This window comes from Egretta garzetta, unplaced genomic scaffold (assembly GCF_000687185.1).
Source record: "Egretta garzetta isolate BGI_Z169 unplaced genomic scaffold, ASM68718v1 scaffold220, whole genome shotgun sequence".
In the NCBI taxonomy this organism is placed as follows: domain Eukaryota; kingdom Metazoa; phylum Chordata; class Aves; order Pelecaniformes; family Ardeidae; genus Egretta; species Egretta garzetta.
The window spans coordinates 925,233-950,651 of record NW_009258414.1 but is presented as its reverse complement, the minus strand read 5'-3'; the positions used below and the strand labels follow the sequence as shown (position 1 = coordinate 950,651).

Here is a 25,419-nt window from a genome sequence, read left to right as displayed (position 1 = left end):
GCTGTTGCTTCCGAGGTCACGGTCTCTACCTAGAAAAGGCAAGGCTTGACACTAGCGTAACCCCTCTTGGCTGTCCCAGTTGCACACCAAAGTGAAAGGTGCTATTCAAAGCTTGAAGCTGTATTTGGTCAAAGCACGTTCCACCCCCATCCAGCACGGCTGTTTGTCTTATGAGGAGTTACCTCCATTAGGATCCTCCTTAACAGGGTTGTGGAGCACTTACTGTTTTCTAAGCAAGCAATGTTCATTTTGTGCTCCATTTGGGACGCAGGGCTGTGTGCACTCTTCGGTGCGCTGTCGCTCCTTCTTCCTCATCTCTTCCCTGAGACAACCTGTGAGGACAGCACATCTTCCTTCCTTCTTATGAAGACTTGTGTCCAGTTCACCAGAAGTCTTCTTCCCCTCTAGTATTCTGATCCAAATTCAATTTATTCAGACAAAATAATGGTAAGAGAAAATGCTCGCTACTTGGACTTGAATGGAGTATCTTGTCATTTCTGTGCATTTTTGGGGGTATAAGATTCCAAATGGGTGAATGAAAGTCACCAGCTTCCTGTAGCTAATTTGGCAGCCAACTGCATCACATTGAAAGAGCAGGTTTACATACTAACGAGGTCACTAATTGAAAACTCAGCCCCTGCTCAGACACATTATGATCAAGTGAGTAACTGGAACCAGGAAACAAAATTAAATAACCATTAACTAGATAAAAGAGCGGTCTCCTCTTGCCACCTACTAGTTCAGAGTGGCATATTACATGCAACTTGATGCATGCAACCAGGTCATTTTAGAACAAGGTATGCACAGTATATCTGACCTTCTGTAAATAAATTCCCTTTTAAGAGTCCAACATTAGGCATGGGAGGTCTATCACGGTGACATACAGCTTCCACATAACAATTCTGACGGAGTGAATCCCCCCCTTTGTATCATTCCAAGGTATTTCTGGTTTTGTTTTTTTTTAAATCTTCAACTGTACAGATGAATAAAAGTCACTTCTACAAGAAGAATTAGGACACATTTATAGTGACGCCTTTCCCCATGTCACTTCATTCACATCACACTGTGACAGAGATTTGCTGTTGCTGGATTTTATTTCCTTCTTGAATTTCTCTGGTGTAATTCCAATGGTCAAAGTGCATCTTCCAGAGAGACAAGGCCACTGCTTCAGAGCGGATGGAAAAGATGTCTCACAGGCTGGCTAGTACTAAAAATACCAGTAGGAACAGAGAAGTACAGGCTCACCAGCTAAAATCCGTTTCCCTGCCTCTCATGCACTGGCTAGTCAACTGGAATCCCTGGGATATTTGCAGTATGAGGCAAAGAGCTAGTTAACACAAGCACAACTTCAACCTGTCTTTAAAACAAAGCTGTCACAGGATCAGAGGATGTTAAGTATGAACAACTGAAAATACACAATTATCAGAAGAGCCGCTTACTACTGGCATATTATTGGTACTGCTTTAAAGGAAAAAAAAAATCATTACATGTAGGTGCTTCAGTCTTCTTTGTATGTTTTGTGATATATAAAATTACCTTTGGACAAAATAGTAAGAGGAACGGAGGAAAGGATACCAGCTCAGGTAACCAAGGGTTTGGTAAACTGGAACTTTGTGTCTTTAATATTGAGTTAAAACGTGCACTCCGCGCAGGCTGAGCTGAGTGATGGGGCAGGTGCTCCAGGGTACAAACACATTCTGCAACCATAACTGCAAGCTGTGTTTGAGGGTGTGCAGATTGGGTTCAGCTGCAGTATAGCTACACTGCTCACTGGTTTTTACAAAAATGTTAGCAGTCTGTTGGTAACAGACAGTTGGAGGAACTCAGTGCTGCCCGCTACAGACTCCTCAGATTAGCACTTATTAAAAATTAATAAAATGGTTTATTTTATATATACATATGTTCCAAAAAATTTATACAGTTAAAATATCAAATTAGTGATCTGGTAACAATACTGTTCAAAATAATCTCTTTTGTATGAACATTAAAATACACGTTTTTAAAAGCGTTTCCTTTTAGTGCTTCCAAAGCACAGCGTGTGCCAAGGCCACCTGAAGAATCTCCGTCCTCCTCACAGGATGAAAGAGAACTGAAGTCGGGGACCTGGGAAGCCTCAGGTGCACTTTCATAATGTCTGCAGACAAAACAGAAGAGAGTCTGAGGTAGATTGTTTAGTGACCATCGGGTGGTAACAGTCACAGGGCTGTCTTTAGCTTTCATTAACACAATAGCAGTTTCTTTACTCTCAATCTACACTGAATCTCAAGTTTAAAGGCATGGCTAGCAGTTCTTGGGAACAAGACCCTTGTCTCTGTGGTGGCAACATGCAATTTTACCAGTGCAGGTGTTTCTGGGAGGGTTTTTTTTTTTTGGGAACACACGGGCTCTCTCCACGATGCAGACAGTGTGTGCATTTGACAGTGCCCCGTTTTAGTGCAACCTGCTGCCTATAGCACGTAAATGTCTAATGACAGCGTTCAAATGAGTAAATTCTCATCACCTGCAGGAGGGGCAGCAATGGTTATTTTCTTCAGCCTGTTGAGCAAATAGCACCCTCCACAGGAAAAAAGCCACACCTTTCATAGCAAATCCTTAAGGTTATAGCCCAGCTTCTGCCGATAGAGGTTCTTAAAGTTAAAGCTCCACTGCTTCTTCTCAGACTGTGACGGTAAAATCACTTGACTGCCAAGATGGTGAGGGCAGCAGCTACATCCTCTTCCACTCTTCTGCGGCACAGCAAACTCATTCCTGGTCCGTATTCGTCTGGCCGGTACATTATTATCTACTGTTGACATGATTAACTCTGTTGGGTAGGCTGTTGAACTCTAGTTCCTCTAGTATTCTCTCTAAGTGTTGTATTAAGACCCGTTTTTTAAACCTAAGGAAGAGAGGGAGAGCAATTCAATTTTTTTCTTCCAAAAATACAGCTGAACAACTCAAAAGACTATTCAGCCATGACAAATCATATTACCAGAGGCTCTCTGTTTCCAGTACGGAAGAGCTTTCTTTATTTCTGGCATTAGAATGGATAGAAAGTTTAATTTAATACAGCCACCCTTCCCCAACCCACCCAAAATTTTGGGTCAGTCTTTAATAGCAAGCCGTCTCTTTATTTCACATTTAAACTTCAAGTGAAGACCATTTACACCATAAACACAAAATGGTGTTTTGACTCAAACAACTATAATAACTCAAATATGTCAAAAAGGAAACCAGAAAATATTAGTACTGGAAGTTTATGATTAACTAGCATGGTCTAAATTGACATGTAATTTATGACTCCAAGTCATTTATATCTATACAAACCTTGCTGCTTCCTTGATAGCAAATTCAATGAAATACTTCTGAATTTCCATAGGTCCTTGCACCTCCTCAAGAAGAGAGAAAATTTTTTCATAATCTAAAAAAAAGAAAAAAAAGATAAACATAGAACCACATATTAAAAGTAAGTCTTGGAAATGCATTTTCAATAAAGCTTAACAGCCAAAAGAAAAAACAAAGTCCAGGGTTTCACAATCCTGTGCATGGTAATACACGTAAAGCAAGAAAATTTCCCCTCACTACAAGAAAGATGTTGTGTTGCTGGAACATGGCCAGAGAAGGGCAACGGAGCTGGGGAGGGGTCTGGAGCCCAAGGCTGATGGGAGAGGCTGGGGGCCATGAGGTGCTTAGGGACAGGGTTTAGTGGTGGGATGCCAGGGTTAGGGGAATGGTTGGACTTGATGATCTTAAAGGTCTTTTCCAACCTAAATGATTCTATGATTCTAAAATAGCCTGCATTAGCTTTACACACAGAAAGCAGGTGATACCAAAAATTTGAAGTGATACTGATGATCTGGTATTCAAATGTGGCACCAAAGAATTAGGTTCTCTGTAAAAGCAGCAGCTAGAAAGCTCTGCCCTCAGAAAATGCAGGCTAGGTAGAGAAGCCTCGTATCTCCATGAACACAGTGCCATCATCAGCAGTCAATGTGCACGTAGGGCCACCAGGCCCTGTTTTATCCTAGAGCTGTCATTTCTGAAAGCAAAGGTTTGGATTAGTTCTCTTAGAAGGACTAATTATCAGTGCTTAGTGTGAGCACAATTAATATGACTATCTTACTGGTACAAAGTACATATATCCACTGCAAAAGAATGAACTGGATACAATAAACTAGAAACACATTAAAAAATAGCATTGGTTCAGTATTTTCCGTAGTTGAACCCAGCATGAAGATATTTACGGCGCTGTGACTGACATGTTGCCTGCTCAGAGCAATGCAGCAGGCACAGAGAGCATGTATGGTCAGAACTGTGAATATATGTGCATATTTAACCCACTACTGTTTAGCTTCTTTCTTTGATGCCTGCCTGAACTCTGCAGCAAGACAGGTGGCTCATACTGAACATAGTACTATTGTGCTCTACATCACCACTTACTAGACATGAATTTGGTATAAGATTAGATGAGCCCACTCTGCAGAACAGGAAGCAAAGACATGCCCAAGTAGCAAGCTTTAAAACACCTTAAAAATTAAATACAGATGCAGCATAAAAATGGCTTCATCTCTCAACAGCCTCAGCCTGCCACAATGATTATATGTCTCAACAAAATACTAAGTTTTGGGAAAGCAACACAAGATCAGAAAACCAGGAGAGTATACTCTCCTGTATACAGTTAGTATACTCCGTTATACTAACTCCCGGCACTTGACAACCTATTAGAAAAATACTCAGTAGTTTAATTTGTAGAAATAATTCAAACACAGCCCATATTAGGGACATCTGCCATTTAAGAAAAAATGGAAAGATTATACCTATGGCAAATCATATACATTAGTTGGAGTTTCAAGTTAGTGTTTTGTGTTTGATCCTGTATACAAGTACAGGTAAAACATGTAACAAAAGCTGAGGAGGCAAGTTACTTTTCCTCACAACATTTTAGATTTTGGGGGGTTATCAAACCTTATAGGAAAAAAGAAGTAAGTAATTTTTAGTCTTCAGTTCTTAAGTTTGCAACAGTGTTTCATCACTAATTACACTATCTTGCAAAATAAAAAAGTATCACTTTGCTACTGTTAAGATTCCCTTTCAAACGTATTCCAAGATGCACCCTTGTAGCTACACACGCCTTTGCCCTCCAAAGGAAGTTTTGACAGACAGAGCAACAAAGTACACTATGCATACGCAAGGAGCAGTGCAGAGTTAGGCAAAGTCTGTGTATAGATCATAAGTAACAAAACCAAAACTCCGAAAGGTGCTTTCACAGGGTACCCCTTACACTAGTTAACCTATCTTCAAGGGCAAACAAGGTCACTTGGTGCTCAGCTTCCCAAGCACTGCTGTCTAAACTTCAAGTCACCTGCCCAGCATGTAAGAACTCTCTTCCTTTTTTGTCCCTCCATTGCTCATATGCAAGCAATCGGAAATTATTCGAACTCTAAAGTATATCTACTGAAAATAGCTCCTTATTTCAAGAAAAAAAAAGTCTCTCTAGCACCACGTATAATATACTACTAATAACAAAACCCCCCAACTTACTTCTTCCAGGTTTGCGAACCTCTTTCATCACTTTAATTTTGATATCAGCGTTGTTGCCCTCCAACATCATAGGTGTTATTTTAAATGAATTTGGCACAGATTCCGAAGTAGACTCCATCACCCGTTTTTGGTCATCTCCAGTCACACTGTAATTTAGAGGCCCTCGAACAAGTGCATTGGTACCAGGTTTATGATCCAAGCCATCTTCACTTAAACAATTGTATTCAACAGGTAGAGAGTCTAAGTCATTGGGTAACATTTCATCCTCTCCCATAGCAGCTGGAACCGAAGGAGCCATTTGCACAGGTAAGCCATCAATTTGCTTTTCCAGTGACTGACAATTTTCTGCTTTCTTCTCTCCATTGTCATCTTGCACAACACTGTTATTGGTATCTACAAATTAAAAATATGTATTTTACTAGTGCGTAACTTCAGTATCAAAAAACCAAAAGGAAATAGTTCTGTATCCTTTCTTGTTTGAAGTACTGATCTGACAGTGCTGAACAACTCCAATACTTTTATTCAACCTTTGATGTGACCAAGAGAATACTTCCCCCAAACTATCATCTCGTATCACTACCATGAAGTCACCATTTTCTGTAATCCTATTGCATTGTTATGATTTCTAAGTAAACTTATGCTTTGCTTCCTTCCCCCAATTCCAGCTAACAGAGTTTTCTTCTGACTCCATTTGCTGCCAATAGGTGGGTAAGAAAATGACTATTTGTGGGAAATGAAAATGGAACCATACTGTAACTAACTTTCCCCACCACAATATGCAAATGAGAACTAAAAGCTGATGTGAAATCCTTGCTACCTCCAAAACTACCTTAGCAAAAGGTTTCAGTATTTATTTTTTTTTAAAACAGTTCAAAATTGTTTTTTTTATTCCAGACTTCATCAGCTATAGTAGCAGCCTGGTTTATCTAGGCCAACAAAAGAAACCCAATCCTAATTAACACTAAAGCATACATAGCTGCTATATACCCTTTTAAATCAGCTCAGAAAGCACAGAGAGTTGGTTCGGTTTTTTGGTTGGGTTTTGGGTGGTGGGTTTTTTTGATTTTTGGGGAGAGTTGGGGGGCAGTGTTGGTTGGGTTTTTTTAACACACAGATATTCCCACTTGTGTGACCAAGCAGGCTGCTTTACTACAACTCAATATACCTTTATTTGCTGGGATGCCTTTGAGGTTCAGATATGATGGGGATCCAGAAGCAGACGGTGGCCCTTTCCCACCAACATGATTTGTTACAACGGGTGGTGACTGTGGTCGTCTCAACAGTGGTGACATGCTACGTCTTCTCTTCAGTGACGCTGGAGTATTGGGCTCTCCAGGACGTTTAATCTTATTCTGAGGCCCAGCAACAAATTCATCTGCTTCATCAATCATCATACCCTGAAAAGAAAAAAAGAAAAAAAAAAATTAAAACCAGTACAAAATAGAAACTGTTTCATCAATTCATTGGTAGAAAGTCACCCTGTGTTAAAATTCAGGTGGCTTTCAAACCACTTTACAGCTCTCAGAACACAGATACCTAATGTATACTGTAACCAGAGACAGACCAGTACCACTCTGTAAATCAGCATGAATTTTACGCCTTTCTTTTGGACCACGTGAAAGACACCACTCCTCTCCACATAAGAGAAGAGCTACACAGGTTAGCAACATATTGCAGTTGTTGGAGAGAAGTTCTACTCACAATTATTTCAAATCATGTTAAATATAAAAATACAGCAGATAGTGTGGCTCCTCCTACCTTCTTATCCTGTTTAAATGGATTGCCAAATGTATGAAGTCTTTTTGGTTGATCTGGGTCAATCTCCCGAAGGGGTGAAGGCATCATTTTCAGGTATTCCTGGTAATTTCCCATTTGAGCAACAGGAACACTATGAAGGCAGTCTGCAACAGAACAAGAGATCTTAATTTAGTCTACCTTAAAATTAAGGCAATACAAACTTTGCGCACTTCAATTGCAAGTGTTAGCATTTAAGAACTAGAAATGACTACGTCTTTTCACTACGGAGGAAGAGCTGAAGACTACAGTTTTGGAAATAAGGCTGGCAAGAGTTGAGCTTCATTGGCAGAAGAATGAAATATGAGCAAGTTTAATCTCTGTGCTAACAACTGCATCTTTAGACCACCAGCACCTAATATCAAAGGTAAAACAAAATAAACCCCTCTCTGCTTTAAGCTACCTCGACTATAAAAAACATGTGTACTGAACCTTAATGCACGGGAAAGCTCTCCCATGCAACTTACTTTTAAAATTCAAAGCAAGCATGACATCTTGCATGACAGAAGGCAAAAATTTCCTTCTTTCCCCTTCAGAGTCAAGAAAAGGACACTGACTGACTCAACAAATGACGGAATGTCCACTTCTGCTCCCACAACCAGAACAGAAAACACTACTTCAGGGAATAAAAAAAAAAAAAAAAAAAAAAAAAAAAAAGCTGTACTCTCTCCTAACTGTTAAATGAAGAACAGTGTCTACTTACCTTCATCCTGCCCCAAGATAAGCCTGTGTGTTTTCAGAAGATTGGTTCTCATTCTAGTTAGCTGGTCTAGAAGACTGCGACGAGGAATATCATATGCATTTCTGAATGCCTGTGGCTTCAAATCCTAGTTTTGTAACAAACCAAATAACTTTCACTTAATCCATCAGTTCTTATGCACAGACAAATTCCTCTATGAACTGTAATAACGTTAACTATTAAAACAATTATTCTGAAGTAACTTCAGAGCTTCATAACCGGATACAGCAAACTCAATGATTGTCCTTTCAACAGGACCTCATTCAGTATTAGTGCTTTCAGCTCCATTAAAACTAAGCATGTTAATTCCTGGATGAACAACACTAGCTGTCTTTTGCAGAGATTGTCACTTAAAACATAGTAATCTTTGTTTACTACCATAGGATTTCCAGTGTCCCAAAAGCAAGTGCAAAAAACTGCATTTACTCTTCTCACTCTTTATGCCTACGCTGCACTCTTCACAGTTCAGTGGAAGTACTTACTGCCGCCTTCTATACCAAGTCCATAAAAGTTACTCATTTAAAACAGATGAGATCAACTGCTTAATCATGCAAGATCACAATGCCGTTTACCTTGTTTAAAAGTCCTATGTGGAAGCCAGCAAATTCTTTAACATTCATTTCCGCCAGTCTCAGTGGAGATTCCCCAGTGATCCCTTGCAGCAGTTGCTTAAAATCCCTACTGTGTACCAAGGAGAGGCCACTGGAGTGATTTTTCACTTTTATTCCAATTTCTTGTGGAACTTTCTTACCCACTGAACCTATTATCCGTTCCGACTCTATTTTTGTCTAAAATGGAATCACACCATGAGTTAAAGAATCAGCAGGCATTGCAGATTTCCAGTATAAAACACACAGTACATTAACAGAATAAAAGTACATTAACAGAATAAAACTAAAATTTTGTTCCCAACCACTCAACAAATGGGAGAACTACCTACCCAGGGATGTATTGGATTACAAAGATTAGATCTCAAGTAGAAAGAAATCCTAATGTGCTAGCATATGGAAAAAATATTTAGCCAGTGTATCTAAATTTGTATGCCAGTAGGAGGTCTGTGAATAACCCCGATTTTGCTGCAAGTCTTGTGACTTTCTTTTGTGTACCTAAAGAATCCCTTTAAAGGGAAAGAAAAACAAAATAATCGAAGGGGGGGTGCCTTAGGTTACTGTAAAGTTGGATCGAAAACAGTATTATTCAGATACAGTAACATAATTTCAGATTCAATTTTTGAAACAACCTACAAACTAAGGTTTGCACTATATGTTTGCAACAAGATAAGGGAGAAAAGTCATAAAGGAAATTTGCTTCATCAGTAAGTTTCTAAAAACTTATTACTTCACCAATTAGCACAGATTTCTTATTATAGCTACAGATAATCTTAACTGCATTAATCTTTAACTGTATTCAAAGTAAGACCCACTTGCAATACCTCCAAAAAAACCCCAACCATCCAAAACCCCAAAACCCACGGCGATTGCAACCCACTTCCCCCAGATCTCATTCTCTGCAGGGTTTGCTTCATTATCTGTGGGAAACTCTGAATTTAAGGACAGCAGGAGCACAGCAGAATTCTGGAACTGCTTGTCCCTATACAGGAGCTTATAATGCATCCAATACACTTAAACTGTTTCATGTGCTGAGAATGTCTGTGAAAACCACAGAAGCCATCTCAAGCCATTCCAACTCCATACTGCAGATAAATAATATGAATTTGCATATCATTAAGTTACTGAAATACCACAGGAAATTTTATGTCTAATTTCAGTCATTCAGAGGCTTTTGGGATGTATTTTGTGCATTCTTTAAGGCGGAGGATTTTTTCTTTGTAATTTTGAAGGCTGCACTGCTTCCCCACTGACTTCTAGGTATTAAACTACAATTGTAAGAACCATTCGTGCTAAGGAGGCACGGGCTTTCAGACAGTTACACCTGAAAAGGCATTCTTGACAAAGAGAAAAAGATATGTAAGAGACCATTTCCCACCAGGTCATGCTTAACCCACAGAATGGATTTGACCTGAAGGAAACAGGAAGCTGAAATATAAAGCTTGAACTATGACTTTAATCCCCGTTGACAAGAACATACACTTTTTTGGAGCATACACATTGCCAAGGCACACATGGAAATAAACATGAGACTGAGAACAAGCCTCTGACTTCAGCTGTGAAGAACAATTACAAGAGCAGTCAAAAATCCAATTAGTGATAATCTTTGGAGCTTAAAGGTCTAGCAGATACTTAAAATGTAGCTGAAGAGGTCTCCTTCACACTCCCCTCCACCACTTACAGAAGGCACAATCACTGGCTACAGAATCACTCTGGATTCATCCACATTTACAGTGGAAATGCTGACCAATCTTCAATTATAATATATGCTGTACACCCATACGAACCCCCACAGGGATTAACTGCTTTATAATGAGATTACCACAAACTAAATAATCAACGCACTTCTAATTGCAAAGGTTTTATCAATACTACCTGTTGGCTGAGTTTTTTAAGGTAAGAGATAACACTGTAACTAAGTCCACAATCTAAATTATCTGATATCAGATTTGGAGCTCCCATCATCCTTAGGGCTTTCTTTAATGGCTATAAGGAAAACAAAATACACAATAGTAAGAGAATAAGTCTTTAAAAAAAAAATTTATAAGATCAATTACAGGAAGCTAAAGCACGTGGATTAGTGCTCTAGCTTTTCCACTTTTGGCCACTAAAATTCAAGTCTATTCAGATAACATGTGACATAAGTTTGGTAGTCTAACTAGCTTGCAATGGACATTATGCCACATTACCAAGACACCACATAGTGTGGTGCCACTGGCAATTTCCACTCAAAGGCTCAGTACCAGAATAGCCGGGATGATGCAAGTCCATATTGAGGTGCATTGTCCAAGCTACATGTAAAAGGTGACACGGTGCCTCCCCCCACCCTTTATTTGGCCCAACCAGTTCTCTTAGTATCAACTTCTAACACTTCACCCACATTAATAAACAAACAAATCTTCATTTTTCCCTATCAAGTTACAAAAATGATGCTAAATTTGGTTTCTTTGAGTAATCTAAAGTACTTTACATCAAAACTTATTTAATATTTAATGAACAGAAAACACATTTAGTATCTTAAAATAGTTACTATTACTCAATATTACTAGAAATTGATTGATTGCTTAAAAATGTTTGACCTGATCTACATACCTCTGCAAAGCAAAATGTTTACTACCTAAAATGTCATCATAATTATGTAAACAAAATTTACTAGGAAGAGGTATGATGCACCGGACTCTGGTCACACCAGCCATTATACCCAGGAGGATGAAATGAGAAAAGGAACATACCAGTAAGTAGTAAGGAGGCATTGTTTTTAAGTAGTTGTCAAAAGCCTGTCGCCACTTCAGATTTGGCTTAAGTTTGTGAACCTTAAACAAGTCATCTGCAACAAGGAAAACAACAAAAAAAGGTTTCATTTATATAGTCCCAGACCATTACCACTATCCAAATTCAACGTGCCAAGTTTCCCCCCCTTTTCTTCTCCCTCCACCCATCTCCCAATGGGGCTTCCCCACAAAAACTGTTCTTAACCTTAGGTTTGATGGATTGTGAATCCCCAATCCTAGCTGCAGTAGACAATCCAGAACAAGTCCTCATTATAAGCAAACTTAACAAGGCACACCAGACTTAAATACTGCACACAACTACTACCAGCATGGAGGGTGCAACAGATCCACCCATTAAAGAGTTTCACCTCCCTCTCCTCTCTCCTGCATCATCAGGGACTCCCTGTATCTGATTAAACCAAATGACATTCCTTTGGTTCAGTTTCCATTTTCAGCCCAGCTTTCTTTTGTTCAACCTGTATGACGAATTCTGGTCTCCAATAAAAACATTCTTGGGCATCAGAGATAAAAAAAAAAAAAGAATACATCAGAGCAGGGAATCTTTCTGGTCAGCTTTGCTGGACACTGCTGACAACAGCAGCAGAGAAGGGGTGTACCTCCAGCCACACTGCCTGCCTCGTGCCGGAGCAGCAAACTCTCCCTCAGATATAGACAAGAGACATTAATTAGCTACAAAAACTGCTGTCCTTCAGGAAAGGGACAACCAGACAGATTTCCTTTGGATACTCTTTTAGAAATAGCTTGCTTGCACTAGAGGTGTGCATATTGCCATTTAGGAATCACTGGGTTGAAGCATGTTACCTATTTGCTGAGCACACCATGAACACAGTGATCACTAAACATCAAAAACAAACACAGAATCCTTCAATTTATCATTTGAAATTATGCATTATCAATCGAGATGAAGTTTCTCCTTAGTAGGGCTGTAACACGCTGGCAAAGTGAGGCTAACGGAATGATATGCAGGACTGGAGAAAGGGATGTCCAAAAATTAACGGGGAGAGCTGCAGGAGACAGAGATGCACAGAAGAGGGTGTGCAAAAGACAGATGCAGCAAGGAAATTGTTTTCTCCAGATTGAGCTTTCACAAAGATGTATTTGGAGAAGAAAATTTGACTTGCATAGTATTCTGCACAAATCGAACAGATGTTAAGATACAATTTTCCAAGTTCTCATAGTCAAACCACACTTAATTACAGGTATTTTCCAATCTAAATGAATTCTGTATCACACATAAAAACCACACTACAGATGCTAATTGTTCTTTTTCCTGGCCTGAAGGAAGTGGGGTGGAGTTTGAGAGGACAAGTTAGAACTACATTTAAAATCTCAATATACCACATGCTTAGCGCTATTATCCAAAAGAACCTGTGAGGATATCATGACATATGGCAAATATAAAGTAACATCCATTCTTATGTTATAAGCCTATTAGCTTTTTGCAGCAAAATGGAAGTTAAAGTATGCCCCTCTCCCAAAAGTAAAAAAACTTAAAAAAAAAAATTAAAATTTAAAATGTTCAGTATCATAGTATTTCCTAATATTTTAAAGTTGATTATGAGCACAGCTTGAACCTTAAACCCCTTATCAGCACTTTATTACTGTCTCATATCCTGCACTGCAAAGGTTGTACCGGTATACAACCCCTGCAGTTCAACTGCACAGCCACTCTTAAATGGCACAGACGTTCCTAATGCTCAGCCAGCTCTGATTCTTAATCCACAGCATAGCTGTAGTCTGAGTCAAATGCAAAAGCACCTCCCTGATCTTTGTTATCCAAGTAAGAAGTTCACAAATCTAAGCAGAGCTTCAGCAGAGATTTGTCTATTTAAAATGAGAGCCTCCCCACAGCACAAACTCAGTGCAGGAACTCCTGCTCTCTAAAAGGGAGACAGTCATGGTGGTAAACACAGCCATAAGGTTCAAAGAGAACATCACCATCGGCATCTTACCTGCCTCTATCGCAAGAGTTGGAAAAGTACACTGTCAGCAGATTGCAACACAGGCACTTGAAACTTACTTTTTCCACTGTGCCTTGGGCTGCACATGATCATTTATATAAATAAGCAAACAAAGAGTAACCCCATTAACTATGTCTTTCACAGATTAAATCCCAAACTTCTGTAGATAAAATCTTAAGGTATTGAAAAAAATCCTTTCATCTATCAGTTTTAATCCAACCTATTCATTTTCAGATACTACTCCCTGTATAGTACACTTAATGCAGAATTCTTTTTCTTCTAAACTCAGAGGGAGCTAAAAGCACTGGATAATTGGGAACACAGTATTAAAAACCGCTAGGAAAGGGCCACAAGCTGCAACAATTCAAGAGATCTGGTAAAGCTACAGACAGACCAGTTAATTTAAAACTGTGTTGCAAAGTCTTTATCCACTTCAGATTAATGTATAAAACAACCAAATTGTGACAAACAGGATACCAAATACACATCTTTAATACCCAGTACCACATAAGGGGACTTGATGCACTTTCGAGCGCAGTGAACAGTTAAGAAGAGAGCATGAGAGAATGATCAGCAGGTAATTTTAGTAATTCAGCTAGAGCCTAATTACAAGAACAGTTCATGTGACAGCAGTCTAGTTGCGAGTGACAGCTTGCACCATGTAACCCAAAGTAAAAATTTACACTTTAAAAAAAAAAAAAAAAAATCACCACTCACATTAAATCCCACCTGAGCAAGTACACCATCATTCCCTGTTGGCTCCTGTAATTCACTGAGCTTTCTAATGCCTCTGCACTAATAGATATACTCCTTTGTTTTAAGCAGTAGAGAGTCATGATTTTACATTCACGGAAAGCAGCATCCTTCCCTGCAAACAATCTAGCCAAAAATAAGGCACTACAATGTAAAACAGTATCCACCTTTAAAAAAGGTATTACAGCACTTTTTTTTCATTGATACAAAATGTTTGGCTCTCCCTCCCAGCGCCACAGCTTGCTGTGTTCACATTCATGAGAAAGACAGCCCTTGGTTTCAAAAATAAATATCATTACTTGCAGGTTCTCTCAAGGAGCCTGTAAAAGCATCAAAGGGAACTGTCCATGTTGCAGTCCTTCACAGGCAGACATTTTCTAAATGCTCATCCTTTTGCCTATTTAGACCCACAGAGACAGGGTATTAACCACCTTCTCATGGTATTTTCATCATGACTGTTTCACTACTGCTTCTGCTGACACTCCCCATGAATAATCGCTCCTACTGCCCCGCAGTGCCTGCCCTCCCACTAGCGCAGCCAAGATCAGCCAAGGAAACATCTTAGGCAAGGCAGGAGCGTTCAGAAGCATACCTCATCTTTGCTAAGCTCGCTCTCTAACCCCTCCTTTGACTTCTGCTTTATGAACTTGGCTGTACAATTGCTTTTAAACAGAAGACTATCTGAAGTACAATTGCTTTGCTAGTATCAGATAAAGGCAACAACCCTTCAAGTGAAAATTTCTATAATCCACGGGCCAAACACAGTCAGCATCAAAGTACATCAGCATCTGTCTGGGAAAAGTTCTCTCTTCAGAGGTCTGCCTCACACTGAGCAAAAAATAAAAAGACACGAACTCTACCCCACCTCCTCAGTTCTTGGAGCAAACCACCCCCCCAAGCCAGTCATGGTGCCTCTCGGGTCTTTCCTATGAGAGCAAAATGGAGCCACTCGGCTGTAACAGCACATCCCACACCATCTGTCTTACCTCTGTAAAAGATCTAGAGACCAGAATTTTTGTCAGACAACCAATTTACCACAGTGCATAGGTCAGGTTAACACATGGACCTTACAGCTTCGCCTTTGCTGTTTTATGAAGCCTCATTAATTGTCTCCTTTCCTTACACCGTTTCAGATTCTACAAGCAGACCCATTAAATGACAAACTCAGAGAAGGCTACAGCATTCCCAAATCCACTCTTGCAGAAGCCAAGATAATAAATCACCAAATCTGTAAGATGTGGTACAATTTACCTCCTTCAGTCGTGGACCACTACAACTTGTTTCAGTTTGCTCAAGTATTATCTGCAAGCTTCCTCATCATGCCTATCTTACCTGTCTTTCAGGACTGTCTCTTACATTATTTTCCAAAAATATAATTAAAACTTCCCCTGCTCAAGAATGCAGAGGGAAAACAAAAAAGCAAGAAAAAAAAATTCTTAGGCATCTTGCTATCTGTTTATAAGGCTGAACACGCGTAAGCCACTTGGTAAGACATTACAAACAATACAGTTGTAAAGTGGTTTTGGCTTTGTCTGGAAGAGTCACTAGAAGGAAGGGAATGAGATTATCCACAGTACTGTCCCAAGATGAGTCCCAGTCCTCCAACACAATATTCTACCAGTAAGGAGGTAGCCACTAGAGCCTCAGTGACGCACCAATATGTGTGGTAGTGGCTGAACAGAGCAGACTTCTGGGCTTGGTTCTCACATTCTTTTTAATCTGGGTGTGAGTACTGAAAGATTGGGTTTACACATACAAATCAGTCTCCTACTGAACCATCAGTATCCACTATTGGTAGGCATTAAGACAGACACAGGGTGAGGGTTTAAAACCAGAACCAACCCCTACCTACCTACAAAGACAGAGTCAGTATTTTTTTAAAACACCTACAAATAATTCAACAGGTATGCTGCTTATCATCTTAGTCGTTTTCTGTACTGCTAAATAGAAAAGGGGCCAGATCTGCTTTCATGTTTTATGTATATTCCACAGAACTTAATTCCAACCATGTCTTAGAGACCAAGGATAAACAAAGTCTTGGACTGAGATCTGAAGGTACACTTTGTGTATGTGTTTGTGTTACCAATAAGGAATGCACAGTATTTGCGTTCTAGAGAAAACATCCGCTTTGCAACTTGGCCAACATGGAAGCTCTGCATTTTCCTTTAAACCGGCTTCAGAAATTTAAGATGTGGGATACCAGGTGAGTAAACTGCAGAATAGCACTATGCGTACTGAAAAATGCCTTTCTCCAAAGAGTAGGAAGACCTTTACACCCCTGCAAAAAAGGCAGGGGGACGAAAAGAGCTGCCAGGGAAGACACAGCAGAACTGCAAATGTCAACATCAAAATGAACAGGGAAACTCATTTAGTATCAGTGATGGCTTTTCAGCTAGTGGATCTGCTGCAGTAATTCAGTAGCCACAAACTCACAGAAAATCTAATTTAGTCTAGAAATATCCTACTTGCACACTTTGGGACAATTATTAGGCTCCATGGATAACTATATAAGACAACATTCAAATTATCAGCAAGCACAAATTCCTTTTTTTGGTTATGACCAGGATTACGAAAAAACATTCCTGAACTGTGTAGTGTGTGCGGGGGTGTTTCTAGAAATTAATGGAAAAATCCTGCGTAAGACAGTAAGAGTCAATGTTAATTCTCTTGATCTCCACCATTACTCTGTATCACTAAACACAGCCACAAAAAACAGAACAAAAAAGCCTTACAGCATCTGCAACTAAAAGGGTTAGTAGCACCCAAGAAACTCTTCCCTCTGCCATTACCTTTATGCCAGAACCCTGATGGCCACAATTATTATGGCAGTTATTCACACAGCACCTTTTCATACCATCTTTCCTGTAGAAAGTAATTTCATTGTGGGAGTGAAAAAAACACTGGTCCTCTGGGCAGGGAAGAAACGTAGACTGTTTCACAGCTCAATTCCTTCTTACTGCTCTAAACTGCGTCAGATAATTCCCTCTTCCCAACACCCATGACAAACACTGTATCTGATCTTCCAGTAAAAAATTAGCTGCTACAAGAGCAACTGCAAAACCTGGATACACCACACCCTAAATGAGGGAAAAGAATGGAGGTTGAAGCTTACTCCAGGTTAAGGAAGAGGCTACGTGTCTAGGAGGTGAACAGCATCAAACATGCACTGGAAGCAGGTAGCTCTCCTCCTCTGCTGGAGAGAAAAAAAGGGAGAGGGGGTATGAAAATCCTCTCCTCCCAAATTATGTTTGCAACATTCTCTACTCTCTCATCTCCAATATTTTATAATGACTCAAACTAAGGCAGTAGACCAACCATTATTGGTTTTCTTTTACTCTGAAGTAGCTGCATTGGCAGTCCAATGTAAACTTATTACCTACCTAACAACGGAAGTAAAACAGGATAGTTGTAAGGCATCACAAAGAGGTTTACACAGGTTAAAGTAGTGCTTGCTTTTAAATACCCGAACGGATGGCCAAGTTCGCTGTATTTTCCACTGCTACTCACAAATACCTGATAAAGAAAAAGAGGTATCACTGTATTAGAAGAGTATGAAGAATATTAAGCATGGGGCATTTAAAAATTAAAATCAGTCTGAATCCTATTGCATTAAGACAGCAAATTATCAAGAACAGCCAAGTTTGAGGTTGCACACATCAGGATGAGCATGCACTTACATTTCCCAGTCACAAAAACAAGACATGCAATATTTAGTGTACCCAGTCAGTGTGGAAATGCTCTTCACAGTATAATCTTTAGTGCTTAAGTGAAACTACTTTGAAGTGATGCTCTGAGAAGTTTTTGAAATTATTTAAAATAGATTAAGGGACATCTGTTGAAGGTATTTTAAAAAACAATCTGCTTGAAATTAGTCTTCTGACTCACAACATAGCATGACTAAAATTCACAACACTGATAAAAGAAATCTAAAAACTTTTCAAGCATGGAAATCAAGCAAAACAAATAAACATTCAAAACACATCTTTTAATTATGCCAAGCACCAACATTCCTAACATCGACTTTTTTTTTTTTTTTAAACGTATATGTATATATATGGGGTATTAGCCTTGAAAAACAATACATAAAGCAACTATTTCAACAGGATCAAGATGGTTCATATCTTTATTGGGACAGTCAAAATAGCCCACATCTAATCAAAAAGAGTTTCCAAAAAAAAAAAGTAAACCTTGCAGTAAAAAGGAAGTGGTTTTTCTCTATTTTTTCAGAGCATAAAGAACAGGGTTCTTCCTATCTCTCTAATTTGTAAGGGTCTGATATGTAGCTGGGAGAAGAAAAGCAGTTTTTGAAAAACAGCAGAGTAATTTTAATAACTTAAGCAAATAACATACCTATGAATGCTTAAAATTAGTTTATTACAAGTAAATTCAATTTTTCTTCTGAATGTGTGTGTCGTATTTTCAGTTAAGTTCAGTATTTACTAGGAAAACAGAAACATGGAAGAGAGACCTCCAAACCTGTCTTTCCAGCTAAAGTATCATACTAAGCAAACTCCTGGTGTAATTAAGCTATTCTTTACAAGAACACCACTGAGAAGGGAATTACAAGCCTTATCTTATACAGGATGCAGAAACAAGTCACTTATCCAAAAATCACAAAGGAGCATGTGACAGAGGATTTCGGCAACAATACTTTGATCTCTTCAAGGCCAATCTAGTCAACAAGATCAACAGCTTCCATTCAACTCCCATTTGCAGTTTCAACCATCTAGTGGAAATTATTTGCAGCTGTTGATTAGGTAGCATGATGGAAACTAGTGCTAGGTTTTCCCTGTAAGCAAATGGAAGCCTACAGAGAATTTCAATTTAGCCGAAAATGAAACCTGCGGGACACATTTCTTTGCAAAATGAGATGGACCTAGAAACAGAATAAATGAGATTACAAAGCCTGTACAGGGAACACTCATTCTGACTCCTGATAATTCTATTAGAAAGGAGGTAACTGAAACCTTGACATGTTTCTTCTCATCAACTGCAGAGTCTGCAACCCCAATTCTCCAGTCTTACAAAGACTGAAGTACGTTAGGATGCCCACTACATTCCGAGAATCAAATAAAGGGCAAATACCTGCCAGCAGGTATGGGGAGACTTTCGTTCCAAGATGTACTGTGTTAAGGGTGAAGGCTCAAGTTCATACTTGTCAAAAGGAAGCTTGTCTATTACCATTGGCTCACAATCAACACAGGAGAACCTCACAACAGGGTGAGCTGTGCGTGGAGGCTAAAAGGAAGGAGAAAACACACATATCAATTGTCTAGTATTTATGGTAAACAAATCAATTTTCTTAAAGATTCATATGCATGTATTTTACCATCCTATAGGCTTAAACTTTCCGTTTCTACAATTTCCTTTAAAATAAAGATATAAGATCCCACAATAGGATATAGATTAAGTAATTAATTCTCTAACTTTAAAAAAAAAGCCACATACACACGTACATACATTCTTCCCACCACGAGAAAAACATGGCTATATTCAATTATTTATCTTGATATTTAAAAGCCTCCATGCCAATCAACTTATAGGATCACAGACAGGTTTAAAGAAAAAAAAACTTCAATTCTGCTTCCCAGCTTGCTGTTCACAGAATTACAGATGTGAAACTGTGCTCACTTCACAAAGGGTATTTTAAGATATTCCCTGCCGAGTCTGACTTTCTTCCTCTTGAATCATGGGGTGGGGAGGGGGAACAGTACCTTAAGCACTTGCAAAGTACAGAAACAGAGCACGCCTAACAAGAGAGAGATGTTTAGAAAGGCTAGTAAGAGATGCCAAATGTATGATCATTTCAGCAAGAAAAGGAAAAATGAATGCTGGTTTTCTCTCATTTTCTGAATGGGGTAAACTCTTTTGTCTCAGTTTTAATTATTCCTGCTAATGAAACAAGAGTCCACACATGAAGTAGTACGAAGCAGAGAAAACACCGTTGATCTTCTGTCAAAACCAAATACTCCCTTTTCCATATAAATGTGTTTTATAAAGCTTTCATTAAAATTTAATAGGTTCACTATGATTTGTAGTATGTGAAGTAATTTAGAGTTAAAATTTATGATCTTTTAAAAACCATTTACCCAATTAACTAACCATAAACATGGAAGGAAACCTTCCAGATGCAAAAACCATCACAGCATACATATCTACATTAGATTATACCATTCTGTGTCAATAGTTTTAACTACTAAAGCGAAATCAGATCATATTAGTAAATAGAGAAAGTAAAAAAACCTACTTTATTATTAATTTTCAGTCTGTTTCATTAGGTGTAGAATTATTTTTTCAGCTCTTATTTTACTTACCAGTGTTGGTGAATTCTGATCAGGCCAAAAAGATTCTGGGATTGGCCAATGCCCAACAGGAACACCAGTTTTAGGGTTAGGCCGTACATAAATGAGTTTATGACAACTATGCCACAGTTGGGAAGCAAATGAATTGATGGGCCTGGATGAATCAACAAGTCCATCTAAAATTTAAACAAAGCAAAATAACAACAAAAAAGAAAATAAAAAGCTATATGCGTGCATTTGGTCCCCAGCAAAATTTCTGTATTAGCAACCAATAAGGTGTTTCATTACAATTGTTCCAAAGACATACAGATATTTATATGACTGGTTGAAAAAGTTATACATCAACATGTAGAACAGCATCATTTGAGAAACAATGATAACATCTGCCCGCATCTACCCTTCTGCTCCTGTGGCACAGCCATTAGATAATTAGTGCAGCAAGGCATACTCACATATTACCAAAAATGCTATTTGCTTAAGCTCTGTACTTAAACATAGATCCGATAGGCAACAGCAAGCCTGTCGTTTTTAGTTCTGCTGCACCTGTAAAGACTGATAATTTGCATTTACAGTCTTTCTACATGGGATGCAAAGCTCTCCGACTGATGCTGCCACTAGTGGAAACCAGAAGTGGAGGAGAGTTTCATGGAAAAGTCAGACATCTGCAGGAGCAGCTTTTGTCACATTTTTAATTAATAAGAATTAACAGATCACTTAAATCCCACTCTCTACTGGGAAGACCAGCATTTTCTGCCAGTCCATTACAGTGAACCAGCACAGACTCCCCTTCACACTGAGGACAAAGTAGTTTGTAGCAGTACAGAATCTCAGCATAAGTTTTTGAAGACTGCTCTTCAAAGCAAACGGCACAGCAGAGATCACCCATTCAAAGACTCTTCTTCCTTGCAAAGGTATTTTACACTACTGATTCTCCCTGCTTTAGATAGCTGGCCAATAATACTCTGCAAAACACCTTTCAGACAGATATCAGTTTGGTTTCTCTGCATTATATACACAGTGATTATACTAGCATTGTTAAATCCCATCAAATTTCTCTCTAGTTTAGGACTTTCTCAATTCACGTAAAGAGGAAAAGTCTCAGTATTTTTGTACATTCGTATCTACAGCGCATCACCGTTTAACTGTGGAAAAAAACCACAACCAACCAGCCAAAAAAGCCCCCCAAAAATTTCACCAGCTGTTTTGCCAGATAGGAGAATATTTGGGCCAACAGAGACACAGGAATTTGCTGAGGTGCTGTCCTGCACAGCATTTTAAGAAAGCCTTCCAATAAAATGTCATTTAAATAAGCAAAAGGAGAAAAAAAAATATATATACACAGCAAGAAAAAGGTGATTCAAAAATGAAAGCAGGAATAAAGCTGGCTATGCTAGGATGCTCAGGGGATCCTAAAAGCTATCATGTTTCTGACATTCCAGGAACATCCTCATTTCCTACACATGAACTGCTCAGCTCTCTAGCCTTCCTTTCAGCCATGAATTTCTGCAAATCTGAAAAACTGCTCCATCTTAAGAGTATATTTTCCTCTTTCCTGTTATGCACTTTACTTGCAACAGGCAAAATAATTCCGTGTTCTTTGCACACAGTTTTTCACTTGCAGCTGAGAACATTCAACTGAAACTTATGGGGTTGTGATCAATTAGAAGAAAACATACAGAAAATTAAGCATTGAGATTACTTTTGAGATTCAGTGTTTAAATACACTACTCCTGGATTTAATTATTTAAAAACCAAGCTTTGACAACACTGTAATTGAAACTTTACTACTTCCTGCAAACGTTCACTTTCCTCAGCCCCCAAAAAAGAGGTGAGAAGAGTGACAGGAGAGCTAGCAAGCAGGTAGATGGTCCATAAAAACACGTGCAAACATAGGGCACCCTTTAACTTATCAAAGATCAAACAAACACTTGTAAAAATATAACAAAGACAAGACTAAACATAAACAAACATAAAACTAGTCAAAAGCTATGAACAGCACATCGATTAGGATTTGGGGTATTTAGAGAGATACCAGAGCTCTATTACTGAAGCATATAAGCTTCATAGTTTAATTGCTTTTTTAGAATGCATTAGGCATTCGATGCATCCTGTACGCTACAGAGAAAAGCTAAGGAGAAAGGACACCAAAGACACCTAAGGACATTTGCAGGCATACAAAACATTTCTTCTTGAACATTAGGGGGAAAAAACCACTGTACCTTCTCCAATAGGAGCTGGATCTGGTCCTGACTTTTCAAAGTTAATAACAACTCCGCTTTGGACTTTTTGAACTAGAGATTCTAAACATTGATTCAACATTCTTTGTGTCCGAACGCAGTAAGAACGACCTATGCAAGAGACACGTTACACAGGGAAAATACAAAAATAAGTTTTGAGTAATCTTAATTAAGGAAGATGTTTTATTACATAAGTCACTTTGCCAAGGCTTTTGGTTTTATCCAAAATAATAGTAACAAACTTTGTACAAGTTTACGTAAAAGGTAAAATACTTTTCAAATGCAATACAACAGGGCGGGGGGAACAACCTGCTGAGCTTTTACTCATTAGTAAAAGAGACCTAATGGCTAAACCAGGCTGGTCCAAGGCCAAGTTTATAAATGCCCTTAAGAACATATGATTTCAGCAAGTCGATGTAACCTATCTGCTTTTGTCCACCCAAACCTTACGAACTCCTACACACTCCCAAACTTTCCCCTCCCACCCAGCATTTTTTTTCAAGCACCAACTCAAAAAACATCTGATGCACATCTCAAGGAACAGGCTCAATCTTAAAAGAATTAATTCTGGAATTTAGCTTGTTAGCCCTGCAGCAGAATTAACAACTCAGTAATACCTGTCCCACTCAATTCAACGTTTAAGTAACAAATCTCATGATTGAGCAAAGCCAACCTCTAGAAGGACAATCTTAAGAAATTTTCCAATCCCTCCTACTGGTGCATTAAGAAAATTCTCTCACATCTAAAAGATCTGAAACAGGCCTATGGTTTTATTTTGAAGTTTTCCTGTGCTATTGGAAACCAAGCTCAAAAAACACCACACAATTCACATGGACACTGAGTAATTCAGACTGAGAAAACAGCAAGAGGTGAAGTTGAATCAAAGGAAAATAAATACTTTAAAGCAAATACCAAATGTGAACTAAAGCAAAGTAACATCCAGTTACCTCCTGTAACTTCACACATCTGTGTGATAGCAGATTCAGCAAACGCAGCACTAGAGCAAACAGCCTTTGATCCCAACGAAATGGTTCTTTGGTCAGTTCACTTCCAGGCAAAGGAGAATTCAAAGGAAGATGAAGCTGGTAAAGAAAGATTTAAGAATACTTTCAAGTACTTGACAAACCAATACTCAAATTTATCCATTACTCTGTAGAAGGACCTCATTTCTCTCCTATCCACTAATTTACCTGAAGTTACAGTCTGGAAACCCATGTGAACTATGAATTTAGGGGCTGGGGAATGACAGCATAGCTAGTTCCTGTTCTCTATTATAAAACAGGTTGATGAAGCAGAAACACTATTAGCAGGAAAAACCAATTAATATTAATCTCAGCATAGCACCCACTTGCAAGATCATAACTTGAAAGAATTTAATGCAAGTTTACCTCCTCTTGAACTCCAGCCGTATTTGTCAGTTTGTTTCCGTCTGTGATGGTAATCAGAATAGATGGCTCCAAAAAGAATGGATTCCTTCCCTAGCGACAAAAGCATAGGAATGCTTAGACAAACCTTAACACTCAGTTATAGGCTTACATTCTTGTCATTATAAAATAAACAGCAAGATGAGTAATCTTTTCAAATAATCCTGTAATTTTCTTTCAATAGGTGTGGAGCCATACAGAACTATGCAAGAGGTGCTACTCTGTGCACTCACACACGTACCTCTAAGGATTTTTAGAATTACTAGCCTTTTTCCTCCATTAATAGCACAAAACCCCTCTAGCCCACAAAAGCAGTATACAAATTGGCAATAATACAGAGAACTCGGAATTTCATTACAACAGTGGGGCAAAAAACAGTGCTTTGAACCAGACTCTTCACATGTGAGAGAGAGGAAGTCAGGATGTTAACTACAGGTAACATAAAAATGCAAAGCAGGTTCACTGCCATCCAGTGTACATACTCCCATACAGCAACGTGTATCTACAGTTGGGTCATTTATACTACTGCTTTCTTTGTAGTTCAAGAAGGAACAAGTGCTAGTATATTCCAGGGTATGTGCAGTAGATGTAATAAGGAAGAAAAAAGAAGGAAAAAAAAAAGTTCACAGTTCAAGTTTTAACGCACAGCTATCCAACATTAAAAAAAAAAAAAAAGTAAAATGTAAAACTTGAACCCCCAAAATCCCTCCCCCACTATAATTTCAAAAAACACAGAAAAATACAAAATACAGAAGACTATAAACAGATTTATTACCTGTCCATAGTTGTCTATTCCAGACACTAATCTATTGAGATTTAACAAGTCAAACGACGACCTGAGTGCCTGACCAAGGGTTGTTAGTCCTGAAGCCTGAAGATTTTTCAGTTCATTCATAAACGTTGCATGATTTTCCTTCCACCCAGCCTATTACATAAAACAAAAAAGCTTATTAGTTATTTTAGCAACAAACTGCAATCAACTGCAAGTTGTCATTTATCTCCCTCCCCACCAAAAATTAATTATATTCCTGATTAATGGATATGCTGCATCATTTACATGCTGCACACACCTAAGCCATGTATGCACAACTTGATGTGAAACATACAGTTAAGTCTACAATGGGAGACTCACAAAACACACGCACTGTCAAGCATTTGAAAAAAAATTTGCAAATACCCAGCTCTTACCGTGAAAACTGCTGTGGAGGCGATGCAATTAATAGAAGTATTTGGATTAAGCATGTGAATATTTTATTAGAAGAAACTGTCACATTTGGAAATCAGAAATG

At 38.7% G+C, this 25,419-nt stretch overlaps 1 protein-coding gene across 5 annotated transcripts; it reads right to left on the bottom strand.

Moving 5' to 3' along the window:
* Window positions 1-322: 322 nt before the first annotated feature.
* Window positions 323-25,051, bottom strand: LOC104130191 (integrator complex subunit 6-like). 5 transcript variants are annotated; one of them, XR_004842549.1, is made up of 17 exons: window positions 24,906-25,051; window positions 24,095-24,184; window positions 23,654-23,788; window positions 22,689-22,817; window positions 20,482-20,645; window positions 19,253-19,405; window positions 17,548-17,680; window positions 11,394-11,488; window positions 10,537-10,647; window positions 8,626-8,841; window positions 8,018-8,141; window positions 7,279-7,421; window positions 6,686-6,917; window positions 5,521-5,913; window positions 3,307-3,400; window positions 2,501-2,878; window positions 325-2,134 (listed from the first exon to the last, which is right to left on the bottom strand). XR_004842549.1 is itself a non-coding variant. In XM_035898486.1 (16 exons), the coding sequence occupies exons 3-16, from the start codon at window positions 23,670-23,672 to the stop codon at window positions 2,779-2,781; spliced, it is 2,106 nt and encodes a 701-aa protein (XP_035754379.1). In that variant the 5' UTR covers window positions 23,673-23,788; window positions 24,095-24,184; window positions 24,906-25,051; the 3' UTR covers window positions 323-2,778. The 5 variants fall into 5 exon arrangements, 3 of the variants coding, with proteins under 3 accessions (XP_035754379.1, XP_035754392.1, XP_035754389.1); XR_004842551.1 differs by having other exon boundaries at window positions 2,577-2,878; XM_035898486.1 differs by having other exon boundaries at window positions 323-2,878.
* Window positions 25,052-25,419: the final 368 nt, after the last annotated feature.

What these genes read in the sequence shown, in the direction of transcription:
- LOC104130191 (XM_035898486.1), bottom strand. An exon ending in TTAAAAAACTCAGCCAACAG is followed by an intron (nt 8,842 to 10,536) that starts GTAGTATTGATA and finishes ATTCCATTTTAG; the next exon opens with ACAAAAATAGAGTCGGAACG. An exon ending in GGTTCGCAAACCTGGAAGAA is followed by an intron (nt 3,401 to 5,520) that starts GTAAGTTGGGGG and finishes TCTTTTTTTTAG; the next exon opens with ATTATGAAAAAATTTTCTCT.